Raw genomic sequence first — 24,527 nt, 5'->3', positions numbered from 1 at the left:
TCTGAAGGGGGTGGGGGGAGGGGCGGCCCTGGACTTGGTCCAAATTCGCCTCTGTGGATTGGGGCCAACTGAAACCATGTTGGCAGAAATACAGGACTCCTTGAGAGTCCTCCCCACAACAGAGGGGAGTTGGGGGAGGAGATGTTGGCCAACAGCCAAAGGGGGGGTGACCCTACTCCCATCTTTGGGATGCCTAGGGCCCCCACCTCTCACACTTCCCCACCCCGCCCCATTGAAGGAAGGAAGAGTGGATGGGATGGAGACTCAGGCTTCTCTGTCCCTCCCAGGCCCTCACTGGACACAAGGTCACAGGCATCTCCCAGCAGAGAGCAGCTTGCGGAAAGCACATCAGGGCAGCCTTCAGTCCCCTCTTGGAACTTGGACTGGGGAAGGCACTCCAGCTGGGAGAGCTGGGACGCAAATCCCTTTCTGCAGAGGCCAAAGCCAAGGCCAAGTTGATGTGTTGGGTTTCCAAGGGGGGGGGCAAGAGGGAGGGCAGGAGGAGTCTCAGATTTCTGGCATCCATGCTCTTAACCAGGCTCCAAGGAGACACTTCCTGCCCCAAACAAAGTGTGAAGTGTAATTCGATTGGACTTACTTATCAAATTAGATGAGCCATGTGCACTTTTAAAAATTCGGCCTTTGAAACCAGACACATGAATTTGCAAAATGTGATCATTTATATGCAGTGTTTCCATCCTTAGAGCAGGACAGGAAGCCTTTTGTGACATTTACGAGGAGTACAGGATGCTCCAGTGAGTCAGCAGGGACAGGGCACAGTGAAGGCAGCAGCGAGAGATGAGGGAAGACTGTGTGTGTGCGTGTGTGTGTGTGAGTGTGTGTGTGTGTAAAACTCGCAGGGAACCGGAGGTGACTCAGGGAGTTAACCCTGGAGTTACTCAGCCAACGCTGAGAATATGGCCCAGGCCTTGGGTGTGCAGAGCTGCTGCTTTGCCAGCCCTAGGTCTCATTACATCGCCCCGGCTGTCTTTGAACTCACTGTGTAGCCCAAGCTAGCCTTGAGCTCTCGATTCTCCTGTCTCTGCATCTGGTTTGACAGATATGAGCCACCATGGGAGGCTTCCAACTTATTTCTTTAGCTGGGTCTATGAACCTAGGTGTTTTTGGATCCTCTAACGTGTCTGTGCCAGTGTGTGCCTGCCCGTGCGTGCGTGCATGTGTGCGCGCGTGTGCACAGATACGCAGCATATGGAAACCGGGGGCATTATGTCAGCATCTTCCTCAATCACCATTTTGTTGTGACAGGCTCTCTCACTGAAGGTCTGTCAGTTCAGCTAGGCGGGCTGGCCAGCTAGCTTCTGGCATGCCCCTGTCTCCACAGTCACCCTTGGCTTTTACATGAGTACTAGGGATTTGAACTTAGGCCCTCATAATTCCATAGCAAGTGCTCTTACCCACTGAGCCATCTCCCAGCCCCGGGTTGTCACTTTTTGTGACATAACACTCCCAGGGAATCAGACTGAGCTTGCTTCCTGTGGGGTTTGTCACGGCTCCATCCAGGAGTCTTTGCCCATAAGCTTCACGCACCTGCCCAAGCCTGTCCCTTCTCCTTCTTGCTAGTTTCTTAATACAAAGTTCTTGAGAGGAGTTTGCTGGGTGACTTGGTGTCGTGGTTCTGGTCTCTGAGGACACAGGAACTGCTGCCCGCCATCACTGTAGCTGTCTCCAGAGCAGTTCCTACTCCAAAGCTCCCCCTCTGCCTGTGTCAGGCACTCCCACCAGCGGCTCTTTGATTTAGTTTCCGTCACCTTTATTTTCTGAGTTGGCTCATTACAGTCCTCTCCCTGCCCACCTCTGCATGCCTGGCGCAGAGAGTCACCTCTGAACCTTTGTGAGGCTCCCTAGTTCCACTCAGGGCCCGCCGGAGGGGAGTTTTCATACTAAGTGGACACCTTGATGTGTGTTCTGTGTGTCCAACAGAGTTCTGGTCTGGCCTCCTTGTTCTAGATGGGCTCTCTCGTGTGCCAGGAGAGCTGTGGGGTTGGGAGCCGACTTGAGGCCCAGCAGCTGGTGTTGAAGAACACATCTGTCCCCTTGCCCTGTGGTGGGTTTTCCTCAGACCTTACTGAATTGAAGTGCTCCTGCCCCAGTAGGTCTGGGAAGAGCCTGATGGGTAGAGGATCCTGCCAACCCCTGGATCTACCTTCAGCCTCTGGGGCCCGGAGAGGGCCTCAGCTCAAGACCCCAACGGCGAGCCCCTGCCCGAGAGGCAGCGCCTTCTGAATGGTCCCAGACAGCATTTTGGGGCGCTCATATTCCGCAAATCTAGGGCTGGTCTTGACATGCAGCTATAGGTGCCGATCCTTCTCGGGACAGAAGGACAGAGGCCTGGGAGGCCCAAGGACTGGTGTCTTGGTGCCCCAGTGGACCCCTCCTCCCCCCAGCCAGACCTGCTGACAGGTTGGCTCTGCTTTCTGCTGGGCCACTGTGGCATGCCTTGAGCGAGATGAGGACGACAGTGATAATGGTGTTGGCTTTTCAGAGCTGGACATGGCTTGTGCTGGAGCAAGATAAGGGTTTTCCCTGAGAGCTTGGTTCTGGGATGAGAGTTTGATTGGCCCACAGCACCCCATGGATTTCCCCTGCTGTTGTTCCTGCATTTGGCCAGGGGGGCAAGGTTCAGTTAGAAAGGGTTGGGTGGACAGTTCTGGAATACTGACCAGCAAAGGCTGAAGCCAGATGGGCGGCTCCATGGGTGTTGGCCCCTGGCTGTCCTTGCAAGCCTGTTGGCCTGAGCCTTCCTTCTCATGGCCAAGCGGGTCTAGGTCAGCCTTGGTCCCATCCTCTCTTGGGGCCCATGGCCCCATCCCAGGAAATGTGAAGGGTGACATAATCCTGTCATCTCTGGCGGGCCCTGAGGTGGGGGTAGAATTTTTACTCAGTGGGCAAGTTTGCAGACAGTGGTGGCTTGGGCCTAGCTGGAGAAAAGGTAGGGTACCTCAGCAGGCGACAGGGGCGGGAGGGAGTGGTGGATGGGCCTTGTGTGCACAGGGGGACCCACAGGGAGACTGTTGGTCCACGGAAGGTTAGTTTCAGCTACTCGCCACCCCTCGGAAACACCCTTGGCTGGGAGGTGATGGGCTGCTGGCTCAGGGCATTGCCTGTTAGCATCTGCAGGAGCTCCTCGGCTTGAGTGCCAACATCTGGGGCCTCAGGCATCCTGGGCTGTGCACTGGCAGGTGGCCTGGCTGGACCCCTGTCTTACTGCTGTAACCACCTGCCTGCTGCCCGCCCTCCTCCCTCACCTCCTCACTTCAGTCACGAAGAGTGAGTGGTGGTCACTCATGATGTCACTTGACCACTACTTCCATTCCGCACATTTTAGCATGCTGTGTGTGTGTGTGTGTGTGTGTGTGTGTTTCTGTCTCTCTCTGTCTGTGTCTCTCTCTTTCTGTGTGTGTGTCTTTCTGTCTCTCTCAGTCTCCGTGTGTGCCTGTATCTGTGTGTCTGTGTCTGTATGTGCATGTACCCATTCCACAGCACTCACGTGGAGGTCAGAGGATAACTTGGGAGAGCCAGTTCTCTACCGTGTGAGTCCCAGAGACGGGGGCTCAGCAGCTCCTTAGATTTGGTGGCAGGTGACTGCACCCTGGCTGGTATTTAGCCATTTCTGGAGTAGCTTATTTCTGCTTCTTGCTGGGCCAGGAGCTGAGGAGGCCCGTGAGCAGGCCGCAGCCTTGGGTGGGTGAGGGGAACGCACACCCGATCCTTAGGCAGGTGTCCAAGCACGAAGCACACTGTTTGTAACCATGTGTCCCAGGAGGGCAGAGGAGGTCCCAGGAACAAGAAATTCAGTAAAGGTCTCGACTCTCGCTCATCGGCCCCTCCAGTGGTGTTCCATGAAAGAATCACTGTGTGGACCCCATGCCCCCTCTGTAAGGTGGCAGCGCCAGGCTGCCTGGCACGCTTGTCTGGTACACGTAGGTTTTAGAACTGAAACTAGCTCGGATGGAGTCTTATAACCCATCCTTCCCGAAGCAGCTCAGCATCCCGTGCTCGGAAGTCACATGTGAATACGCTTCACTGGTTCCTCAAAAATAAAAATAGAACGGCTCACATCTGGGTGTATGTCCAAAACCACTGAAAGCAAGGTCTTCCTGGGTGTGATGCTGTGTGCCTGTAGGCCAGTGCTCAGGAGGCTTAGGCTGGGGGATTGGTGAGTTTGAAGCCAAGCTGTATATAAGAGAGGGTCCTGGACTGAGGGGAAGAGGGCAGGGAGAAAGGGAGAGGTAGCCTAAGCTCCCAAGAGTCCCTGTGTACCCAGGTTCACACCGTAGCATTTACATCGCCAGCCAGACACAGTCACCCCAATGCCTATGGACAGATACATGGGGAAAGGCTCACTGTGCCCGGGCTGGAGACAGGGCTCAGCGGTTAAGAGCCTGTACTGCTCTTCTAGAGGCCTGCGTTCAGCACCACATCTGACAACCCACAGTGGCCTGTCACTCTGGAGGGAATCTATGCCCTCTTCTGATCCCAGGCAGCTCTGGGTGGAGGGCCTAGCTCCCAGCCAGCCAGGCAGGTGGATGGGGAGGCTTTCCTAGCAGGAGGGGTCACAGGGGTATGCCAGAAACGTCCAGGGCCCCTGGAAAGGATGGGGCTCCACTGTGTTCTTATTATTTCTCAAGCAGGGCCCCTGGCAGGCTGGATGTTTGGTTTGGTTTGAGTTTCTGCTGTGAACCTTAATTCGTGTGGAAGGGCCACCTGGGGCTGAGGCAAGCCTTCTTTGACTCGGGGTGATTAGAGAGAGCTGGGGACAGCCCTCCCTCCTTTCACAGCTCAGCAGAGAGGTGGGGGCAGGGCATGCAGATGGAAGCAATTTTCAGTCACGTGATCGAGGCCTGAACCGCTGCTCGGCAAGGCAGGGCCCCTTGTCATTCTCCAGAAAGCGGGCCCCAAAGCCACAGGTTCTGGGACCAGATGTTGCATGATCTTTGTTTATTTAAAGATGCTAGAAACCCAGGAGACTATTTCTGAGTGGAGAGCTGACACTCTTGAAGCCCTCTGGAGAGGGCTATGCCCCTCATCTGGGCTGAGGACATTTGTGATGGGAGACACTGGCCCCTAGGACTTGCCTGTGCCGGTGCTTGGGGAGGCGTGTACCCCCTGGCAGCTCCTGGTGTGGTTACAGGCTTTCTCTGCTTTAGTTGCTCCCCTGGTGCTGGAAGTAGAGGCGACTGCATCCTATAGAGGCAGAGAAACAGGAAGTAACTGGTCCAGGAAGCCTGCTGCCCATGGGGGTGATCCCTGCGCCTCCTTCCTGAAGCTGGCTCTGCGAGCCATTGCTCCTGTCCGTCCTGCCACTCAGACCTGGAGAAGGTGCGAAGAGGAACAGCATCCGGCTTTGCTCCTGCTGCCTATGCCAGTAAAAAGGAGAGAAAAGCCGAAACACCAGAAGCAGCCAGGGTTGAGCTAGCTCAGGGTGGAGGGGACGGGTCAGCTTGAGTTTACTGTTTTCCCCGGAAGTGGAAGGACACTTTAACTGATGCCTGCAAAAGTCCCTGCGGTGCAGGCTGGTCTTTTTGCTGTTTCCTGGCCCTGCTCACTTGGGAAGGCAGGTCTGCGAGGAGGTGACAGGCGACCAGGTGTGTGTGCCTCCTGAGCTCGTATCCCCAGCAAAGTCTGAGGGAGGAGGCACACGGATGCATCCTTTGAGGTCAGTGTCCACCAAGGACAGAGCTGGGGAGCTTTTCCCTGGAAGTGGGACAGAGCATGGGGAAAACAGACTTGGCTGGAAAAGGGAAGGAGGCTTGGGAACAGCTGGTGTCCCCTCTGTGTTGGCCGTGTTTGGGGGGGGGCTGGGCCATGGGGTCACAAGTTGAGAATGCTGACATTTTTCCATAGAGGTTGGAAAAGGCTTTCCAACAATGCGACACGTGGGCCTCAGCAGCCCCACGGCTGCCTGGGTTTCAGAATGGTGCTGCAGACTGTCTCGGCGCAGAACTTAGGTAGATTGTAAGCATCTTGTCCAACCAGACCTGGCTGGAGGCAGCCTACACCCCTGCAGGGGGAGCACCTAGGGTCTCTGAGTGAGTCACCCCCAAGGACTGGGTTCCGACCATGCTCTCAGGTAGCCGCAGGAGGAGGCTCTAACTCTGACCTACTGAAGGAAGCTGCGGTTTTTAAGTTTAACCCCTAGCCTATACACAGACCTGCAAACCAGACCTGGCCTGTGCCTCAGGGTGAGGGCCCCTTGGTGTCCGCCACGGCTCTTTGTCCTGCCGCTCCTGCCTCGGGACTGTGTGGGTGGGATGCCTGGACACTCCTAGTGAGGGTGGTCAGGCCTGGAAGAAGCTGATAGAGATCAGTGAGCTGCTCGTGAACCGTGGACTGTGGAGGGCCCCGAGTGCTCTGGCCACTGCAGGCTCTCCGAGCACAGGCCAAGGGCGTGCACAGGCCAGCCCTCACATGTGGGGCTAAGGGAAGATGGAACAAAGTGCTTGCTGCCTACCTGGACCCAGGGGAGCCCCAGCTGGCAAAGTTGGCAGAGATGGTCCCGAGAGGCGGGGGGCTGCGGGGGTGTGGGCCTGTGGGGTGGAACCACACGGGAGATTTCAGGTCTGAGATGTTCTGCCGGAGATTCCTGGGCGAGTCTCAGGCCTCTGCAGCCTTGGTTTCCCCATCTGAGGGGTCAAGGGCTGCAGACCTCCTTCTCATCCCTCCGCTCCTCCCTCCCCAGGCTCCGAGGTAGCTCCCAGCTGTGTTGGCGACATGGCTGACAGCCCTAGAGATGCCATGCTCAAGCAAGCGCCCGTGTCACGGAATGAGAAGGCCCCCGTGGACTTCGGCTATGTGGGGATCGACTCCATCCTGGAGCAGATGCGCAGGAAGGCCATGAAACAGGGCTTCGAGTTCAACATCATGGTGGTTGGTGAGTATCACAGGCCCACCCAGGGCCAGCCTCAGCCCCTGCACCCGAGTGGCTCCCAGGCTGTCATCCCTGCTGTAAGGGGGGGAAGGTGGCTGTCACCTGCAGGACCCCAGTGAGATGTGCCAGAAACGGTGCCTGTGCCGGGAGGGAACCACACTGACCAGCGGCTCGTCAGAGGAAACACAAAGAGCAGGCGCAAGACACCGGCCTCCAGGCCTGAGTAGGGCTGGCCGCACGCCCCGAGCCTGGCTGGAGAAGCCCCGGCTACACTGCCCACCCAGGAAGTGACGTATAGTAGCTACTCTCTTCCTCCTGTGGCCTTGGAGAGCTAGAAGTAGCCGATCAGCATGACCTGAACGGGCTGTGTGTAGCAAGCTCAGAAGCCCCTTGGGCCACGCACACGGGCCCTCCATAACCCCTTGGCTGGAAAGAACAAGTTGTTTTATCTGTTGGTTTATTAATGTGCAGAGAAAGGGTATCACTGTGTGACTAGTCTGGAACTTACTGGTGTAGGCGGAGTTGGTCTTGAACTCACCGAGATCCGCCTGCCTTGCCTCCTGAGTGCTGGGTGTGCACTACCACACCTGGCCCATGAGCCAAATTTTCACTCTCTGACGGGCATTCTGATGGCTCTTCGTGGTGGTATCTGGGCAAATGCCTGTCACAGGCTGGTGTCCTAAGCCCAAGTAGAGTCTGTAGCTTGGCTTCCCACTGTAGGACGTCTGTCTGAGGAACTGTGTCTGTGTCTGCTCTGCCCAGATCCTCAGACGGCCTGCACCTATCGCTGGGCTGTCATGCCTCTTCTGCAGCCACCTGGGGACACTCCTGGAGTCTTGGCGTTCCTTCCTGCTTTGGGTGGTACAGGGAGGGGCCTGTGGCCCAGCTAAACCAGGTCTCAGAGCCCCACATTGTGGGTTTAAACTCAACCCTGGACTTCCACTGAGGCGGTGAAGCTTCCGGTGGGACTGTCCAAGGCTGCTGTGCTTACAGGGTGAGGTAGCCATGAGCTGTGCTCTTGGAGAGCCTTCCAATCACCCCCCCCTTCTCTCCTCAGGGCAGAGCGGCCTTGGGAAGTCCACCTTAATCAACACCCTCTTCAAATCCAAAATCAGCCGGAAGTCGGTGCAGCCCACCTCGGAGGAGCGTATCCCTAAGACGATCGAAATCAAGTCCATTACCCACGGTCAGCGTCACAGGGGCCAGGGCTGGGTGTAGGGCCTCCCTCTTCCCAGAGTGTGGGATCAAAGGGATCCCACTAGAGAGGTCACCATGACCCCTCTGGGTGCCTTGAGACCGAGCAGGGATGGTGTGGATTCCCAGGGGCCTGCCAGGCTTGAGCTCCCACAAGCCACTGAGCCCGTAGGGAGAATCATGGCCGGCCCTGCCCATGGCCATCACTACAGCCCATCCTGGGACACCCCAGGCCGGCCGGGCCTCCCGAGGGGCGTTGGATGAGCCTCTGACTCGGGCTGCTGTGGTCTGTGCAGATATCGAGGAGAAGGGCGTCCGGATGAAGCTGACGGTGATTGACACTCCAGGCTTCGGGGACCACATCAACAACGAGAACTGGTAGGCGGCCCAGAGGACCCTCACTCCTGTGGGAAAGCCCCCACTGGTTTGTGCGGGCCGCGATACCCTTTGAGGTCAGGCCCCCACAAGATCATCCAAACCCCAAGGTCACGCGCATTTGGAGTCTTCACATTCTAGATCAAAGTGGGCTCACCTGGGAGCCCTGACCTCCCACTCCAGGGCAAAGAGCAACACGGGGAGTGCGGCAGAAAACCTGGGAGAAGCCTGATTCATCTTTGCCACAGCCAGCCGTTCCCGAACGAAATCAGGCTGGGTGTCAAGCCAGTTCTGGGAATTAGGCTGCCGTGGAGGCCTGGGAAGGTGGGCTTAGAGAGGACGCGGGCAGCAGGGGCCCGGGCTAACCCAGATCTCCGCAGCTGGCAGCCGATCATGAAGTTCATCAATGACCAGTACGAGAAGTACCTGCAGGAAGAGGTCAACATCAACCGGAAGAAGCGGATCCCCGACACGCGCGTCCACTGCTGCCTCTACTTCATCCCAGCCACTGGCCACTCGTACGTCCCCTTCAGGGCCCTTTGTCTCGATGGGGGATGGGGAGGGTGAGTCAGGGCTGTGTCAGCAGCTGTTACGTGGGTGTCTGTGCCCACGGACGCTCTCCGTGGCCTCTAAACTGGGCCGCTCCCTGCCCATTCTGCCTGCTTCCCTTTGTCCACAGAGCTGAGGATGGGGCAGGCTCTGAAGGTGGAGTGGGCCGCTCAGGCTCTGTGTGTATGTGTGTTGAGAGGGTTGCTCTTACCTCCTGGCCCACTAAGGAGTGTTACTGAATGTGCTCTGTCCCCTCTGCCTCGGCCATTTCTTGTCCATGCCAAAGATGTTCCTTGGGCCTGGGAGGCGGTGTCTCCCTCGCCGGGACAGGTGACCAGGGTTCTTGGCTCCCGTGAATGTCACCTGTCCCTGATGCGTAGGCGTTGCTTCTCTGCCTGCTGGGCACACTGGTGGCTTGTCCCGACTCCGTGTAGGGCACAGGCCAGTCCCGGGCCTCCGTGAGCAGCAGGAGCTGGAAGTGGCCTGTTGATTTCTGAGCTTGGAGCCTCCTGGCCATAGCTGCTGGGGTCTGTAACCGCTAGGCTGTCCCAGAGTCATTCCTGGGCGTAAGGGCCTGGGCTTTGAGGGGACCTTGAATCTCGCACCCTGTCTAGAGGGGTCTGGTTATATAAATCCAAATACAGGACTCTGGGCTTGCTAATAGTGACCATCTACTGTGGGGCCCGCAGGAGCCCGTTCATGGTGGGGAGAGGGTGCCATAAGGCCTCACTTGGGTCTGCAGCTGCTCCAAGCACAGCCGGGGGCAAGGCCCAGACTGACGTGGCTTCAGCAGGGAGAGCCAAAGGCGCTTCCCCAGTGGTGACCCTCTGGGCTAAGGCCCTTGCTGGGCACCCCGCCTAGTTTCTTCCTCCAAGCGCTCAGTCCCAGGGGACAGCAGTGGCTTCTGGCCATCTTTGCTCAGACTCTGCCTGTAGCTTCGCTTCCCACAGGCTGTCTGGGCATGACAATAGCGCTGTGGAGAAGCCGAGGTTCCAATGGGAAAATGATGCCCACGCTCAGGGGTTCTGTTCTGCCAGCATCTCCCCATCCCTGTGTCAGACCCTGGCTCTCTGACACCAAGCTGACCTGGGGAACCAGGACCCATAGCTTCTTTTCACTGTCTCCCACTTCTCCTTCTCTCTGTCATTGAACACCCCAAGGAATGACAGCGATGTGAGCCTGATCATTGTTGGATGGACAGTGTCCAGGGCTAGTTGGGCTCCGTGAGGATCTTGTGCTTGAGTGTGCTTACTTCCATCTTCGCTCTGGCTCCCCAGCCTCAGCTCAGCAGCAGGAGTATTCACCCTGCTCCCTAAGGCCCAACCTTGCCCCTCTATCAACGTGGCCTCCACTGTGGGACCCGAGGCAGGGGACGCCTATGCCGAGTCTCATTTGCACTATTCCATTTCAGGCTTAGGCCCCTGGACATTGAATTCATGAAGCGTCTGAGCAAGGTGGTCAACATTGTCCCGGTCATTGCCAAGGCTGATACGCTGACCCTGGAGGAGAGGGTCTACTTCAAACAACGAGTAAGGAGCACGGCCTCTGCCCGCCCTCTCTCCCTCAAGGACTGCCTGGACAAGTTACAGGCCTGGCAGGTCCTAGCCAGCTCCAGGGATACAGGATAGGAGGGTCACCCTTCAACCCCTCATAGCATGTGTCCACCCCTGGCCTGCGTGGGTGCTGGATGCCCCCTCCGCCACTTCCAAAAGTCTCAGTAGAGCTTGGAAAGGAGTAGACCAAGCGCAGACAAATGTCTCAGGGCCATCGGACCCAGCACGCCTGGGGTTTATTAGGAGGAAGAGAAAGCTGCAAGGGACAGCCTGCCTCGGTGGCTTCCTCCTTCTCTGCCATGGTCGAGGCCACCTACTGGCTGGGTGGCAGGCCTGTCCCCAGGGACACCTTCAGTAGGATGGGACCTGGGCCTCCAATGTGCAAGGCCACTCAGAACCTCCGGGAGCTCTAGCCTGGGGTTGTAATCCAGAGGCTGCAGGGCCTCCATCCCAAGCCACGCACATGCTGGGAATTTTCCCAGCATGCATAGGGAAGGGTAGTCAGGGGTACATCTGCTGGAAAAGAAACCAGGGGCCTCCCCAGTGTGTGAGAGCCGGGATATGTGTGGGCAGATAAAACAGCTGTCCCCTGTGATGCCACCAAACTGGGGAGAGTTTCAGAAGACAGGCACACGCTGGGCTGCAGGAGGGACCTGTGCTGGCCCTTAGGGGGTTTTAGGAAAGAGGACTCGGCGACCCTGAGTTATTTTCTTGGGGTAGTGACGAGCTGCATAGGAGACACGGGCAGAGTCTCAGGTCGGTGACCGAAGGGCCCCTTGGGCCAGGCCTTCTTAGTCCAGGCACGGGCATAGCTCAGGTGGCAGAGCGTTAGCCTAGGTGGAGAAGGCTAAAGGTTTGCTCCTCAGCACCACAAAACTGGGCACGGCGGCGCGTACCCATAGCACCAGCATTTGGGAGGGTAGCAGCGAGAGGCTCAGGAGTTCAAGGTCTTCCTTGGTTATCTAACCATTTGGGGGCTAGCCTGAGCTAGAGACTTCGTTTCCCGGTTCCAGGGGATTCCTGTGCCCGCTTCTGGCCTCTGTGGGCACTAGACACGTGTGGTGCACACCCAGACGTGAAGCCAAAGCACTTGCATACATACAATAAAGGTGAAATGGACCATTAAAAACAGCTAGCCCTCCTCGGGGTGAGGCCGTTCAGAGCCCGCCTAGGGCTTCATGGCTCAGGTAACTGATGGCCGATAGCCTGATTCAGAGACCCCTGTGCCTCCCAGATCACTGCGGACCTGCTGTCCAATGGCATTGACGTGTACCCCCAAAAGGAGTTTGATGAGGACTCAGAGGACCGGCTGGTGAACGAGAAGTTCCGGGTGAGTAGGGTGCTGGGGGGTCAGGGGCAGGGCCAGCCTGGACGACATGGGATGGCTCCTCGTCATGGGAGTGTCTCTTCCAAGCTGGGAAAGGATGGGAGCCCACATGTCCACCCTGGGTCCTGTCGAGACAAGACCTGCAGTCTTCCAGGACCAGGGCCCAGGGTGCCCTCGGGTGGCGCTGGCCCTGCTGAGCACATGTGACTAACTCTTCTGTCATTTCTCCAGGAGATGATCCCGTTTGCTGTGGTGGGCAGCGACCATGAGTATCAAGTCAATGGCAAGAGGATTCTGGGAAGGAAGACCAAATGGGGCACCATTGAAGGTACTGGCTGCTGCATGCCTGTAATTGAGCTTGGGCCTTCACCTGTTGCATTGTGGGTCCTAGTTTCTTCCCTTCTGGCTGCAGGGGTCACCTCAGGTGTACCAAGTTTCTGTAACTTAATTACTTTGTCCCAAGTGCTGAGGGCTGGGACTCTGGTGTTTTCTGGGGTGCACCTCAGTACCCCAGGTGGGATGGCCCCAGGGCCTTTCTTTGCTTTTCTTTCTGCTTCTCCACCCTCTTCAGAATGGAGGGTGAGAAAGGGCAGAGCTGCCTAGAAGATGAAACCTCACTTTGTTCCTTGAGACCAGTATGGTCGAAAGGCCCCCAGAGGAGCAGAAAGTTGAGGCTCTGAGTTGGGGGCAAATCTCCAATTCTCCAGGAACGCATCCTAAGGTCTAGGCAAATCGAGAAAGTCCCTGATACTTAAGAGACATTTGTTTGGTTTGGGAGTTTTGAAGCGAAACAGGTCTCACTCAGTAGCCCAGGATGATTTGGCACTCAAGTCCTCCTGCCTTGGCGTCCGCCATTATACCAGTGCCGGGGCGATGGGCGTGCCACACGCCAGGCCTGCTGGAACCCCTGGAGCAACTGCTCACAGAATCTGGTGATGACGGTGCCTCCTGGCTCTGAGCATAGAGGCCTCCAGCCAGGCTGTCAGGAGCAGATTATTGTTTAACCCTTTCGGCTCGTCCTCCCTGCAGAGAGGCGTTAGAGCAGCAGTCCCCGCCCTTCCTGACGCTGCCACGCATAACTTTATTTTTGCTGCCACTTCATAACTGTAATTTTGCTGCTGTTATGAATTGTAATGTAAATATCTGATATGCAGGACATCTGATAGGTGACCCCTGTGAGAGGTGTCATGGCCCACAGAGGGGTCATGACGCACAGGCTGGGAAGCTCCGTCGGTCAAGCGCTTGCCCAGCGTTAACTAGGGTCCATACTCTGCACCTTGTAAACCAGTTTGCTGGTCCCAGTCTGTGAGCTTAGCGTTTGAGATCTGAGGCAGGGGGATCGGGGATTTCCTTTCATCCATCCTGAAGTGAGTTCAAGGCCAGCCTGGACTACATGAGGCACTGTCTAGGAAGAAAGAGAGAGCAAGGGAGGGAGAGCAGGGTATGAGCGCAGAATGAATAAACACCCAGGGCTCCACATTGGGAGGCGATTTGGGGCTCCGTGTGGCACTGGAGCCCCCCTGGGTCTCTCTGAGATGAGCACTGAGGAGGACCCGTCTGCCCTTCCAGCCCCTTGCTTTCCCTGCTGTGCCTCCCGTATAGGTCTGCCAGATAGGGGTGCCCTGGGCATATTTCTGGGTGTTCTCAGTAGCATGGCCTCCTCCTATAGTATCCTCCTCAGTGGCAGATGCTGACCCCAGCGGGAAATCTGGGGGCCATTGTGCAGCTCAAGAGCTTGCCTTCACTTTCCCTCAGGCCCTCCTTCCCATCTTTGCGTATCCACTCACTCTGCCTCCCTCTCCAAATATGCAAGGCAAGGCTTAGAGCTGGGTAAGAGCTGGGGATCTGGGAGTGGCATGGAGGATTGACATGTCGCTTCTGACCCCTGGTGGCCATCTTGGGCACTGCACGCACTCAATGCAAATTGGTCAGGAAGTGAACCGGGTTAGGCTACTGCTCACAGCTGAGGACCCAAGCTGCCTCTGGGAACCTGTAAAGGCGCTCCCCAGGTGCTGGTTGCACATCCAGCATCCTTACTGTGAGGACCTGGGAGCTTACCAGAACAAGGTGGGAGTTCCTGTCAGAGGAGCCGTGAGCTCCTAACGGACCAACCCCATTCACCTGTGCCCACTCCTTCCTGGTGTGCACCAGCCAGCGTGTCGTTCAGCCCTTGGAAGCTGCCTAGAGTGCTGCCTGGAGAGTGGACAGCTGCTCTGTTTGTTGAGGGCAATGTAGTCGGAAGCTTCACAAAGTCAAATGACACCATTGGCTCATTTGGTCTTTTTGCCCTTGGGGCAGGAGCCATTCTCCCATTGAAACTCCTCTCTATAGGCTATTTATTAACTTACTTACCTTACTGGGGGAAGAGGGCGTATGCATGCCAGACCGTGCCTGTGGTGGTAAGAGGACAACTTGGAATAGTCAATTCTTTCCTTCTACGATGTGGTTCCTGGAAGCAAACTTGGGTCACTGGGCAAATGCCCTTACCCACTAAGCCATTGGCCCATTTTATTGGGAATCTGGGTCAGAGAATCCAACAGAACTGGCCCAGAGTGTGAGGAATTAGGGGCGTATTTTGGCTGATGGTTCCAGGGGGCAGTAGGTCATGATGGGGAGTCCTGGTGGCATGACAGGAGGCAGTTGGGCATTTGGCATCCATGGTCAGGAAGCAGAGAGACATGAATGCTGGACCTCAGCTCACTTTCTCCTTCCATTCAGCCGGAAAAACCCAGCCCGTGGGGAGGAGGATGCCCATGTTCAGGCTGGGTCTGCCCTCTGCTAACACTCTAGAGTGTGCCTTCTGGATGGCTCCAGAGCCAGAGGAGTAACTGTCAGTGTCCCTGGCTTGTGTGGGGGGCTCTCTGTTGGCATTGCTGGATAGGAGCGGAGGGAGGGTTTCCTTCCCGCAGGCCACTGAGCATCCTTCTCTTTCCCTTAGTTGAGAATACCACTCACTGTGAATTTGCCTACCTGCGTGATCTCCTCATAAGGTGAGTCAGCCCCTTGGGAACAACAGTTCTGGGGTTTAGCGGTGGCAGGTGGGTGGGCAGAGGCCACACCCTTTTGGCCATCTGTCCTGTCCTCAGGAACACTTCTGAAGCCCCTGAAAACCAAACCGTGGGAACGAATGACGCGATGGGAATTCTTTCTAACCTTATGAGGTCACCAGAATGAGGGGGGCTGTTTCTATTCCCTGTGGTCTAACCCTGCTGGATTCAGCTATGGCTGGGGGCATAGCCTGGGCTGTAGGTCTCAAAAAAGAAGTACAATGAAACCTGTTATTTTGCATGATTAATATATATTTAAAAAAAAAAAAAAGACACAGGGCAAGGCTCTCTGAGGGACCTGGAATGGGACTTGAGCTCTTTCCCTTTGGGGCTCCCTGTCCTCCCAGCTTCCCATTCCAAAGTAAAGAGGAGGGGAGGTCTGCAGTGTGGGTCAGAGCTTGCATGGCAGTCTTGAGGTCCTGGCTCCTGCCCACAAAAAGAAACTTAACTCAGGAATGGCTGGGTGGACAGCGCTGGGGACCATGGTCCCCTGCTGTTCTTACTGGCCACAGCCTGAACTTCTGTGTTGGAGCACAAATCCCCCAGGCCTGCCCACAGGTGGAGCCCCGGGACCTTCTTCAAGCTTATGTTTCTGTACCCTGTCCCCCATCCCTGAGTAGCCACAATGTGGACACAGAGAGGGGGAGGAATGGCTTACAGTGTGAGGCCACAGAGGGTCTGGAGTCACCAGAGAGTGGACTCTGCCCGGTCCTGCTGGCTGTGCCCCGGGAGCCTGAGGGCCGGGAGGGCCGGGAGGGCCAGGTGGCCGTGATCCCAGACGGGCTGAGTGGTCACCCCCATGCTGGCCGTGTCCCCTGCAGGACGCACATGCAGAACATCAAAGACATCACCAGCAGCATCCATTTCGAAGCTTACCGCGTGAAACGGCTCAACGAGGGCAACAGCGCCATGGCCAACGGGGTTGAGGAGAAGGAGCCGGAAGCCCAGGAGATGTAGACGTTAACCCGCCCCTGGACCCCGCCCCCAAACCTTTTCATCGTCCCTGGCCCACCCACCTCCCCCGTCTTATTTTATATAATTATCTCCTTTGGTCACCTGTCTCCATCTCTTTCCACGCTCTGCCAGGTAACAGGAGAGGGCTTACCTCCCCAGTGTGCTCTTACTGGCTGCAGCAGCAGGGTGCCCCTGTACCCTCTTCCCGCCTCATGCTGTGAAGGCCAGACCTAGACCGGGCTCAGCCCCTGAGGGGTTAGAAGAGCCGCGTGTCCGTGCCTACTCTGAATTCCGAGCTAACACCTGTGAGAGCCAGGTCCCAGGTCCCAGGGTGCAGAGGAGTCCATTAAGCCACAAGGCCCCATGCCATAGCAGGTCAAGGCTGCACCAGGGGCCCGCCTTTCCCTCCCTCCCTCCTCGAGGCAGGAGGCGTTCGCAGTACCCTCAGCTGCCTGCTCCTCCTCAAGGAAAGCAGAGACTTCCACAGCCAGAGTGGCCAATCACTTAGACATAGTGACAACCGTGCCCCTCAAGCTTGTCCCAGAGCAGAAAGTGCCTTGGTCCACAAGAGCCAGTCACCTCTTCCCAGCTGTCCCTTTGGATGAAAAGCAGGGACACGCTGGAGAGAGGGAAGTGTCCTCCTCCTCACCCCTTGCCTCTCCCTCCCTGTGCTGTAGATATGGCTACTACACTGGGCTTTAATTATGAAAACGAAGCATGAATGAGGCGCCCCAGCCTCACTCCCGACCTTAGGAAGGTCAAAGCAAGCAGACACGGTAGAGCTGAGGGAGGAAGCCGTGGAAGAAAGGAAGGTGGAGGGTGTGTGGGCACCGTCCTTCCTGGGTCCCATGGAAGGGCTATCTGTCTGGTCCTCAGTTTGGTCCAACATGTTCCGGTTACATTACCCCCCCCACCCCCCACGTACTGTCCAGGCTCAAGCCTTGGTGATTCAGAGACTGCATTGGGTGGGAGCCAGAAAAACCTGGCCATTCTGCTGTCGACATGTGCCTAGGCCCCTGTGCCCCACGACCCACGACCCCCAGGGAGGGAGAGACGAGGGGGTCAGAGATGGCTAGCCAGACCACGGGGCAAGGTTTCATAGCAGAGCCAGGCTCCCGCATCTTTTCCCAGAGGGAACCATTAGGGACCATCCGTGCACAGCTGACCAAAGCTACGTCCTTTCTTCCGGCCTGCCATTCTTTTTCTGCCCCTGGGGAGAAGGAGGCGTTTGGTGAGCTTAGAGAGGTTGGACCCGGCTTGGGGATGGTGCCTCTGCAGGCTCTGGACTAGCTTTCCGCAGCCTAGAAATGCAGACAGGTGAGGGGCTCACAGTGTTCTCTGCGTTGGGTGTCTGCTCCACACCCAAGCGTGGAAGGCCCCTCATTGAGCCCAGAAGACGAACAGTTCGCTTGCCAGCTTGCCAAGTTCTTTTGCCAAAATCAGGACTTTGAAGGAAATCTCCAGCACGCTGGGCTCAGGGCGTCCCGGCCGTCCCCAGCCCCGGTGTCCCTGGGGACTTAGCAGCAACCCAGCATCATCAGGATGACTTTGAGCCTCTGTAACCAGGTATTGAAGCTGTTGGTCTCACCAGGCTGTTCCATGTGGCCCTTTGCTGGGCACCTCCTGGGGGTAGGGTGGGGAGTCTCTTTTTGTATAAATGACAAAGTGTTGAAATGTATTTCCTGAAATAAATGTTTCCATTACAAACTGGCTCAGACTGGAGCGGCCGTGGACTGTCTTACTGCAGGACCTGTGGATGGAGGCTCCCACTGGAAGGAAACCCTTCACTGAAGGGCCATGAGAAACCCTGAATTCAAACTTTTGGAATCAATGGCTCAGTGGTGAAAAGGGCTGCTGTTGTCCCGGAAGACTTGAGTTCAGTTAGCAGCACCCACCGCCTGTAATCCAGCTCCGGGGGGATTTGAAGCCCTCTTCTGGCCCCTGACGGGATCTGCACACGTGTGGCAGACACACATGTATTCATAAGTACAAATCTAAATTTTATTATGGCAGGCCCTACAAACTGGCTGTTAACAATAACTTATTCCAAGAGAACTAACCCTGCATGGTTCTGGGGCCCTGGCTGAGCCAGCCAGCTTTGTGGTCCAGAATGGGGAGACAGGAGGAGCCCTGGCCCCTGGGTGTATGTGTGCTTTAATGTCCCACAACTCCAGTAACAGATGACCACAAACCAGTCACCCTAGAACAGCTGAAGTCTACATCCTTAGAGTTCTGAAATCCCTGGGTCAACTGTTGACCTGCCCCTGCCCCTTCCACAGTTCCCTACCTCCTCCTGCTCCTGGGGGCTGCATTGCTCCAGGCTTCGCCTGTTTTCACACTCGCTGTCCTCTTGAGAGACACTCTCCTTAGACGGAAGAGCCACTTCATCCTGGGATACTCTCTTCTTGATCTTTAATTACATCTATAAAGATCCTGTTTCCAAATAAGGTTTCATTCTAAGGTTCTGCACAGGTGGGAATCTGGGGTGACAGACGCACTGTTCACCTCGTCACACCCCCTTCCTGCATCTTGGGGCTTCCAGAGCTAAAGGGAAGAATGATATGTGTGGACGACCCAAAGCTCACTCGAAGCCACCAAGCCGAGCCCTCTCTACCTCCCGGCTGCCCACATTCTTCTGAAGGCCGCTTGACAACAAATGGGTAGTGTGAGCAAATGGGTTGATGGTTTGCCGCCTTGAGGAACCTTCAAGTCAGGCCTTATGTGGGTTTGACCGCTGCTGGCTCTGGCAGGGCAGAGGCTCGGGTCATGGAGTCAGTTTGCTTGAGTCCCCGGTTCTCAGTCCCTTGGCAGGTACTCCCACCTCGAACTTCTCCTTCCTCCAGGCTAACCTGTCCCATGTCCATCCCCCATCCTCCGTCCTCCGTCCACAGACAGACTTAGGCAGTTGTCAGCTCATTACCTGACTGGCCACCTGCCCAGCCCACCTCCCTCTCAAGCAAGCAGAGGCTGTAGGACTAGCGAGCCAGCCGTTTCCATCTGCCCAGGAACATGGGCTTTCTTGTCTCCTAGCTGGTAATGGGGGATCATCTCCCACCAATAGAGCAAGCAGCCAGCAAGCCCCGGTGATACTGTCTCTGCTCTCTGATGTACTGGGGTTACAGGGGTGCATGGCTGTACGTGATGATGAGGAGGATGATGAGGATGATGTGGGTGCTGGGGATCCACGCTCAGGTACTCAGGCTGACGCAGCATGTGCCACTGAGCCGTCTCCAGCCCCGAGTGTGGGCTCTTGGACGGGCAGGGGAGGAGAGGCTGGACAGAGATCGTGGTGGCTTCACGGTGTGGGATTCCTGTGCCACTGACTTCCCTCCTGCCAGGCCAGCCCCAGCCTCACACGTAGCCAGCATGAGTGGTTCCCAGAGCAGTGTGGGGATCCAGGACGGACTGTTGGTCAGGAGCCAGGAGCAGGAAGACAGTTCTGCTCATGCTGCCTTAGGCTTCTGTGAGAACTGGGGTGTCCCACAGAGACGGCAAATGTCAGGTTTGAAGGCAGGAAACATAAAAAGCCACTGGGAGTCACTGAAGTGAGGCCTACCCAGAATGCTGGGAACGTCTAAAAGGCGGCTCGGAGGGGCGCCTGCCTGGGGGTCCCTTTGGGGGTTTTATGGGTATCCCATCCATTTCTGTGTGTTTGTGGGTATACTATGGGGGGTTCATCTGTGAGCATGTGGGGGCCAGAGCACAACCTTGGTTGTTTGCTGTTTGTTTGCTGTTTGTTTGTTTGTTAATGTGAGATAGGGGCTCTCATTGGCTTGGAGCTTCAAGCAAACAGGCTGGGCGGGCTGGCTGGCCAGAGAGCCCCATGGAGCTGCCAGGTTGAGTGCATGCCTCCATGCTGGGCTTTACCTGGTTCTGAGGATCCAAATCTACATCCTTGTACTCCAAAAACCATCACCTTACTGACTGAGACAATCTCTCCACTCAGACAAACAACAAAACAAACTTGTTTTCTTAGTATGTGTAAATGTTTTGCGTGCGTGTGTGTCTGTAAACCGATGCCTGATGCCCGAGGAGGCCAGAAGCCGGTATTGGATCCCCGAGGGCTGGAGTTCCAGACTGCCATGTGGGTGCTGAGAATGAAATAGGACCCGAGTCTTCTGGAAGAGCAGCCAGCGCTCTTAACCATTGAGACATCTTTCTGGCTCTGTACTCCATTTTTAAACACCTCCTTCCAGCTACAAGTATAGCCTATTTAATATGGAAAATGCTGGGAAGGGGGATTGCACAACATAGAAATATCCCCTCACTTCCAGTGATGTTGCCTGCATCTAATGCTGGGGCATGGCCTCAGACTCTTGGGAGGGCAGTGATGAGCCCAGCACTTGAGAGGCTCAGGCAAGAGTATCTGGAGTGGGCTACTTCAAACCCCAACTCCCACCGAGTCCCTGCACCTTCTGCCTAACCAGATTCCTCAGTCGGTGGAGTGCCCCTCTGCACCTCCCCTCTCCTCTTGCCTCTTGGAAGGAGGGGGGACAGAGGAATCTTGTTCCTGTCCTCACCTCATTTCCCTCCCCCTCCCCGCCCTCGCACTGTCCCGTGAGCCCACTGGGGACCAGTGTAGGACAGAGGTGCATTTCCTGAGTTGGAGTAGAAATACTTTCCAGATGTTCTGCTGCCCAGAGCCCAGTCAGGAGGGGCCTGTGCAGCAGCAGCATGCCTGTGGGAGGGAAGCTGGCTGGCGCCACTCCAGCACGAGGTGGAGGTGGCAGTCAATTGTCGTCAGCTGTTAGGAGCTCTTGGAGGGCCAGTGGGGAGCAGGGCGCAGAACCTCTCTCCTCCGTGCTGCCTCCGCACCAGCTTTCCTGCTGCCAGGAGCCACGGCCTGGAGTAAAAGCTAAAAGGTGTGAACAACAGGCTCTGCCAGCCTTTCGGCTACACCCTCAGTGGCTACACCCTCAGTGCCAGGTGCGGCACATTTCTGCTGTGGCTGTGGAGGGGCCCCCCTACTCCCACCCCAGGTCACTCTCTCTCCTGGTCTGTCTGTGTGTCTGTCTTCCTCTCTATCCCCCTCCCCTGTCATTCCCTGTCCGGGACAGCCTTTTACTCTCTCCCCTTCCCCAGTAAGCCTCTTGCATTAGATCTGTTGTGTGGTGTGATCTCTTAGCTGCACACTTGGGCTCCAGACCTGCCAAAGGTAGCTTTTTACTGCCTTATCCTAACAGTAAGACCAGAAATAGTGGCACAGACCTGTGGTCCTGGCACTCTGCAAATGGAGGCTGCAGAACCAGAGAACAGCCTGGTTACATACGTACAAGGTGAGACCCTGTCACAAAAGACTAAAGGAAGAAATGAAATCCCCTTGCATCCCTGATAAAGCACATGATGCCTACATGCTGTAAACATGTGCGTGGTAGGCATGGGATAAGCCAACACTCCCTGCTGGTCAACCTAGTCATGAGTTGGGGTTAAAAATATGAAAATACAAAATGTATAATGTATGCATAGCTGGGCGCTGATGATCCTAGCACTGGGGAGGCAGAGGCAGGTGGATCTCTAAGTCTGAGGCCAGCCTGGTCTACAGAGAGAGTTCCAGGACAGCCAGGGCTATACAGAGAAACCCTGTCTCAGAAAACAAAAAACAAAAGCCCAAAAACCAAAAAAGAAAAAAAAAAGTATGCATGTGTTTTGCATGCATGTGTGCCAGCATACAGGCTTTGTGTGTGTGTGTGCTGCCTGCATGCATGTGAGTGAATGGGTTCGTGTACTCATGGGTGTACATGGAGAGAGGACAGAGAACAGAGCAGGATACTGAGCATCTCTCTCTTACTGACTTGTGACAGGACCTCTCTCTGAACCCAAATCTCATCATTTGATTAGGCTGGCCGGTCAGTGAACTGTCAGGATCCCCTTGTCTTCACACCCAGGAGTCCAAACAGGGAGTCCCTTTAGAGGAGGACAGAAGGGAGGCTCCCATGGAGGTTCCCCTCCATCCTCCTGCGTGTTAAGGTCTGTAGGTATGACCTCTTGCACAGTGTATGGACTCGACACCTGTCAATAAAAAGCTTATGGCCTGTTAGTCAACGCAGGAAATAAGGAGGTGGGAGTTCCAGCAGAGAGATAGGAACTCTGGGGAAAAGACTGAGGTGGGAGAATTCACCCAGGACACTGAGGAGGACAGGTGCATGAAACCTGAGCAGAGGTAACCAGCCACGTGGCAGAACTTAGAGTAGAATAAACGGGATATTAGCCACAGAGCAAGTCAGGGAACATGCCTAGTTATATTGGCCTAGGTTTTTGTAAATATATATATAGGGACTCAGAGTCATTGTTTCTGGGAACAAGGGTGTGGGTGAAAAACGGGTCACAGAAAAGCCTCACCTTTAAGGTATGAATGTGAAATGGCCCCTACAGCTCATGTGTTTGGGCACTTACTCTCCAGCAGGTGGCGCTGTTCCAGGAGGAGCCTTTTGCATATGGAGAGAGTGAGGCTTGAAGGTTACAGGATGGCCCTTCTTCCTTGTTGGGCTTCCTATAGAGATGTGAGGAAGCTGCAGCACAAGCCCTGACCCAGCCATCATCCTTCCTGCCACGATGGGTTGTCTGTCCACCAACCATGAGCCATAAAAAAATCCTTCCTTAAGTCGCTGCTATCACATACTTGGTGACAGTGGTAAAGATAAGGACTTCACTGTACTCCCTCTGCTCCTATCCAGTCTCTGCTTCCTGGCTTAGGGATAGCCAGAGCCTCCCCATGAGTGGGCGAGTGCCTGCGTGCTGCTGATGAGTTTTAGCTCAGAGGCGTGATGATTAGTCCTCACCGTCAAGTGGATTTGCAAACGCCTAGGAGACGTACCCCTGTTGGTGTTTATAAGCACATTTCCAGGGTGTGGGCAGCACCACCCCATGGACTAGGTCCTTGAATGAATAATTTTACAAAAGGGGAAATCCTCTCAAGGACCAGCATTCCCCTCTCTGCCTGCTGACAGTGAACACCATGCGACCAGCCCATCAGGTTCCTTCTGCCATGGTAGACTGTAACCCCTCAAAAGTGAGCTGAAATAAACCCTTCTTTGCTTAAGTTTCTTGCATCAGGTATTTTATCACAACAGGGAGACACATGAGGCTGAGGCACAAAAATCGCTTCCTTGGGCCCACATAAAGACCCCAGGGTGCCCTTCCTGGATCACATATGGAAGAATCCTTAGAGGCCAGAGTCTGGGCTGGGCTAGTGGACAAAGGGTCTGAGAACAGATGGCCCTCAGCAGTGCCAGAGGGACCTTCTGTATCAGTGTGGCTCAGCAGGCGGAGAGGCTGTGAATCCAGTGGAAATGGGGAAGATGTCTCTTTCTGTGTGTGGCCTTGAACTAACTACTGTCCCGCCATCAGGGTCAGTAGTCACTTAGGCATTGCTTGACGCTGGGGAATGAGGCAGGATGGACCCCCATGTTTCATCACAGCAATAAAGCATCCGAGAAAAACAGCTTCAAGAGGAAAGCTGGGTTTTGGCTCACAGCTTAGAGGTCTCAATCCATGGTCCACTGGCTGCTTTGCTTTTCGGTTCAGTGGCAAGGCAGAAACCTCGTGCCTGAAGGGCATGGCAGAGAAAGCTGCTTCCCTCACAGGAGCCAGGAAGCAGACAGAGGAAGGGAAGGAGGAGAGACCAGGTCTACCGTTCAAAGGCACACCCCAGTGATCTACTTCCTCCAACCTGGTTCCATCTCCTAGCTTCCACCCTTCTGGCAACACCATCAGATGATGACTCTGCCAGTTGGCTGATTAGGCCAGAGCCTTTGTGAACCAATCATGTCTGTAATGAGGTTTGAGGTCCCACCACTGAGCATTGCTCAGCCTTTACCATGTGAGTGTGGGAGCACATTTCTGTGATGGTTTAAATGAGATGTCCCCCACAGTCTCAGTCATTTGAATCCTTGGTCCTCAGTCGGTGACACGTAGAGGGGGTGTGGCCTTGCTGGAGGAAGTGTGTTGCTAGAGTGAGGTTCTGACAGCCGCCTGTCACTCCCAGTGCACTCTTGCTTTCTGCTTGTGGCTTGAGATGAGATCCCTCAGCTTCTGCTCCAGCCACCATGTCTGCTGCTTGCTTCCCTGCCATGAAGGACTCTCACCCCTGTGGAAAAATAAGCCCAAATAAACGCCTCTGTAAGTTGCCTTGGTCATGGTGTTTTCTCAGTACAGCAGTACAAAAAGTAACTAAGAAAATTCATTTCCAAGCCACAAGCCCACAGCAGGACGGATTCTGCGCTAAGCCAAGGGCCACCAGCTCACACCAGGTTCTGGTCTCCATCACAGGGCACCATCTCCTTTCTCCTCCCTTGGCAGGTGGGCCTTCTTAGGATCTCTGGAACCTGAGCATGGGTGTTCCTATCTAGGGCTGTCTTGCTCTGCAGGATGAGGTGGACCTGGGATATGTCTGAAACGCAGTCTTCCAGGCCACAGGGACCCCACCGCCATTGGTGGTCAGGTCCTTCCACACCCACTGTGGCTCCTGAGCGCGTGGGATGCCACTGGGCCTCACACAAGTTGTAACTGAATGAACACTGGGTACCCGGTGGGAGAATCATCCTCCTTTCCTGTTGTAGAAGGTTCTTATAAATAACCAGAAGAAAATGGGGCATGAATAATTAAGGCTGCCCAGAGTAAGTTGTCCATGATCTGTCTGC

At 55.6% G+C, this 24,527-nt stretch overlaps 1 protein-coding gene across 5 annotated transcripts in view; it reads left to right on the top strand.

Annotated features, from left to right (window-relative positions):
* Positions 1-17,598, top strand: part of Septin9 (septin 9) — a 151,367-nt gene extending 133,769 nt beyond the window's left edge. For all 5 annotated transcript variants that reach the window (XM_021640385.2, XM_021640400.2, XM_021640393.2 and 2 more), the window contains 9 exons: positions 6,701-6,892; positions 7,947-8,075; positions 8,380-8,461; positions 8,839-8,976; positions 10,419-10,536; positions 11,795-11,890; positions 12,119-12,215; positions 14,826-14,877; positions 15,756-17,598. In XM_021640385.2, the coding sequence (XP_021496060.1) occupies positions 6,701-6,892; positions 7,947-8,075; positions 8,380-8,461; positions 8,839-8,976; positions 10,419-10,536; positions 11,795-11,890; positions 12,119-12,215; positions 14,826-14,877; positions 15,756-15,891 (1,040 nt within the window). In that variant the 3' untranslated portion in view covers positions 15,892-17,598. The remainder of the gene's footprint in view (positions 1-6,700; positions 6,893-7,946; positions 8,076-8,379; positions 8,462-8,838; positions 8,977-10,418; positions 10,537-11,794; positions 11,891-12,118; positions 12,216-14,825; positions 14,878-15,755) is intronic.
* Positions 17,599-24,527: the final 6,929 nt, after the last annotated feature.

Source organism: Meriones unguiculatus, chromosome 7 (genome assembly GCF_030254825.1).
Source record: "Meriones unguiculatus strain TT.TT164.6M chromosome 7, Bangor_MerUng_6.1, whole genome shotgun sequence".
Lineage (NCBI taxonomy): Eukaryota > Metazoa > Chordata > Mammalia > Rodentia > Muridae > Meriones > Meriones unguiculatus.
This window is presented reverse-complemented; position numbering and strand designations above follow the sequence as displayed.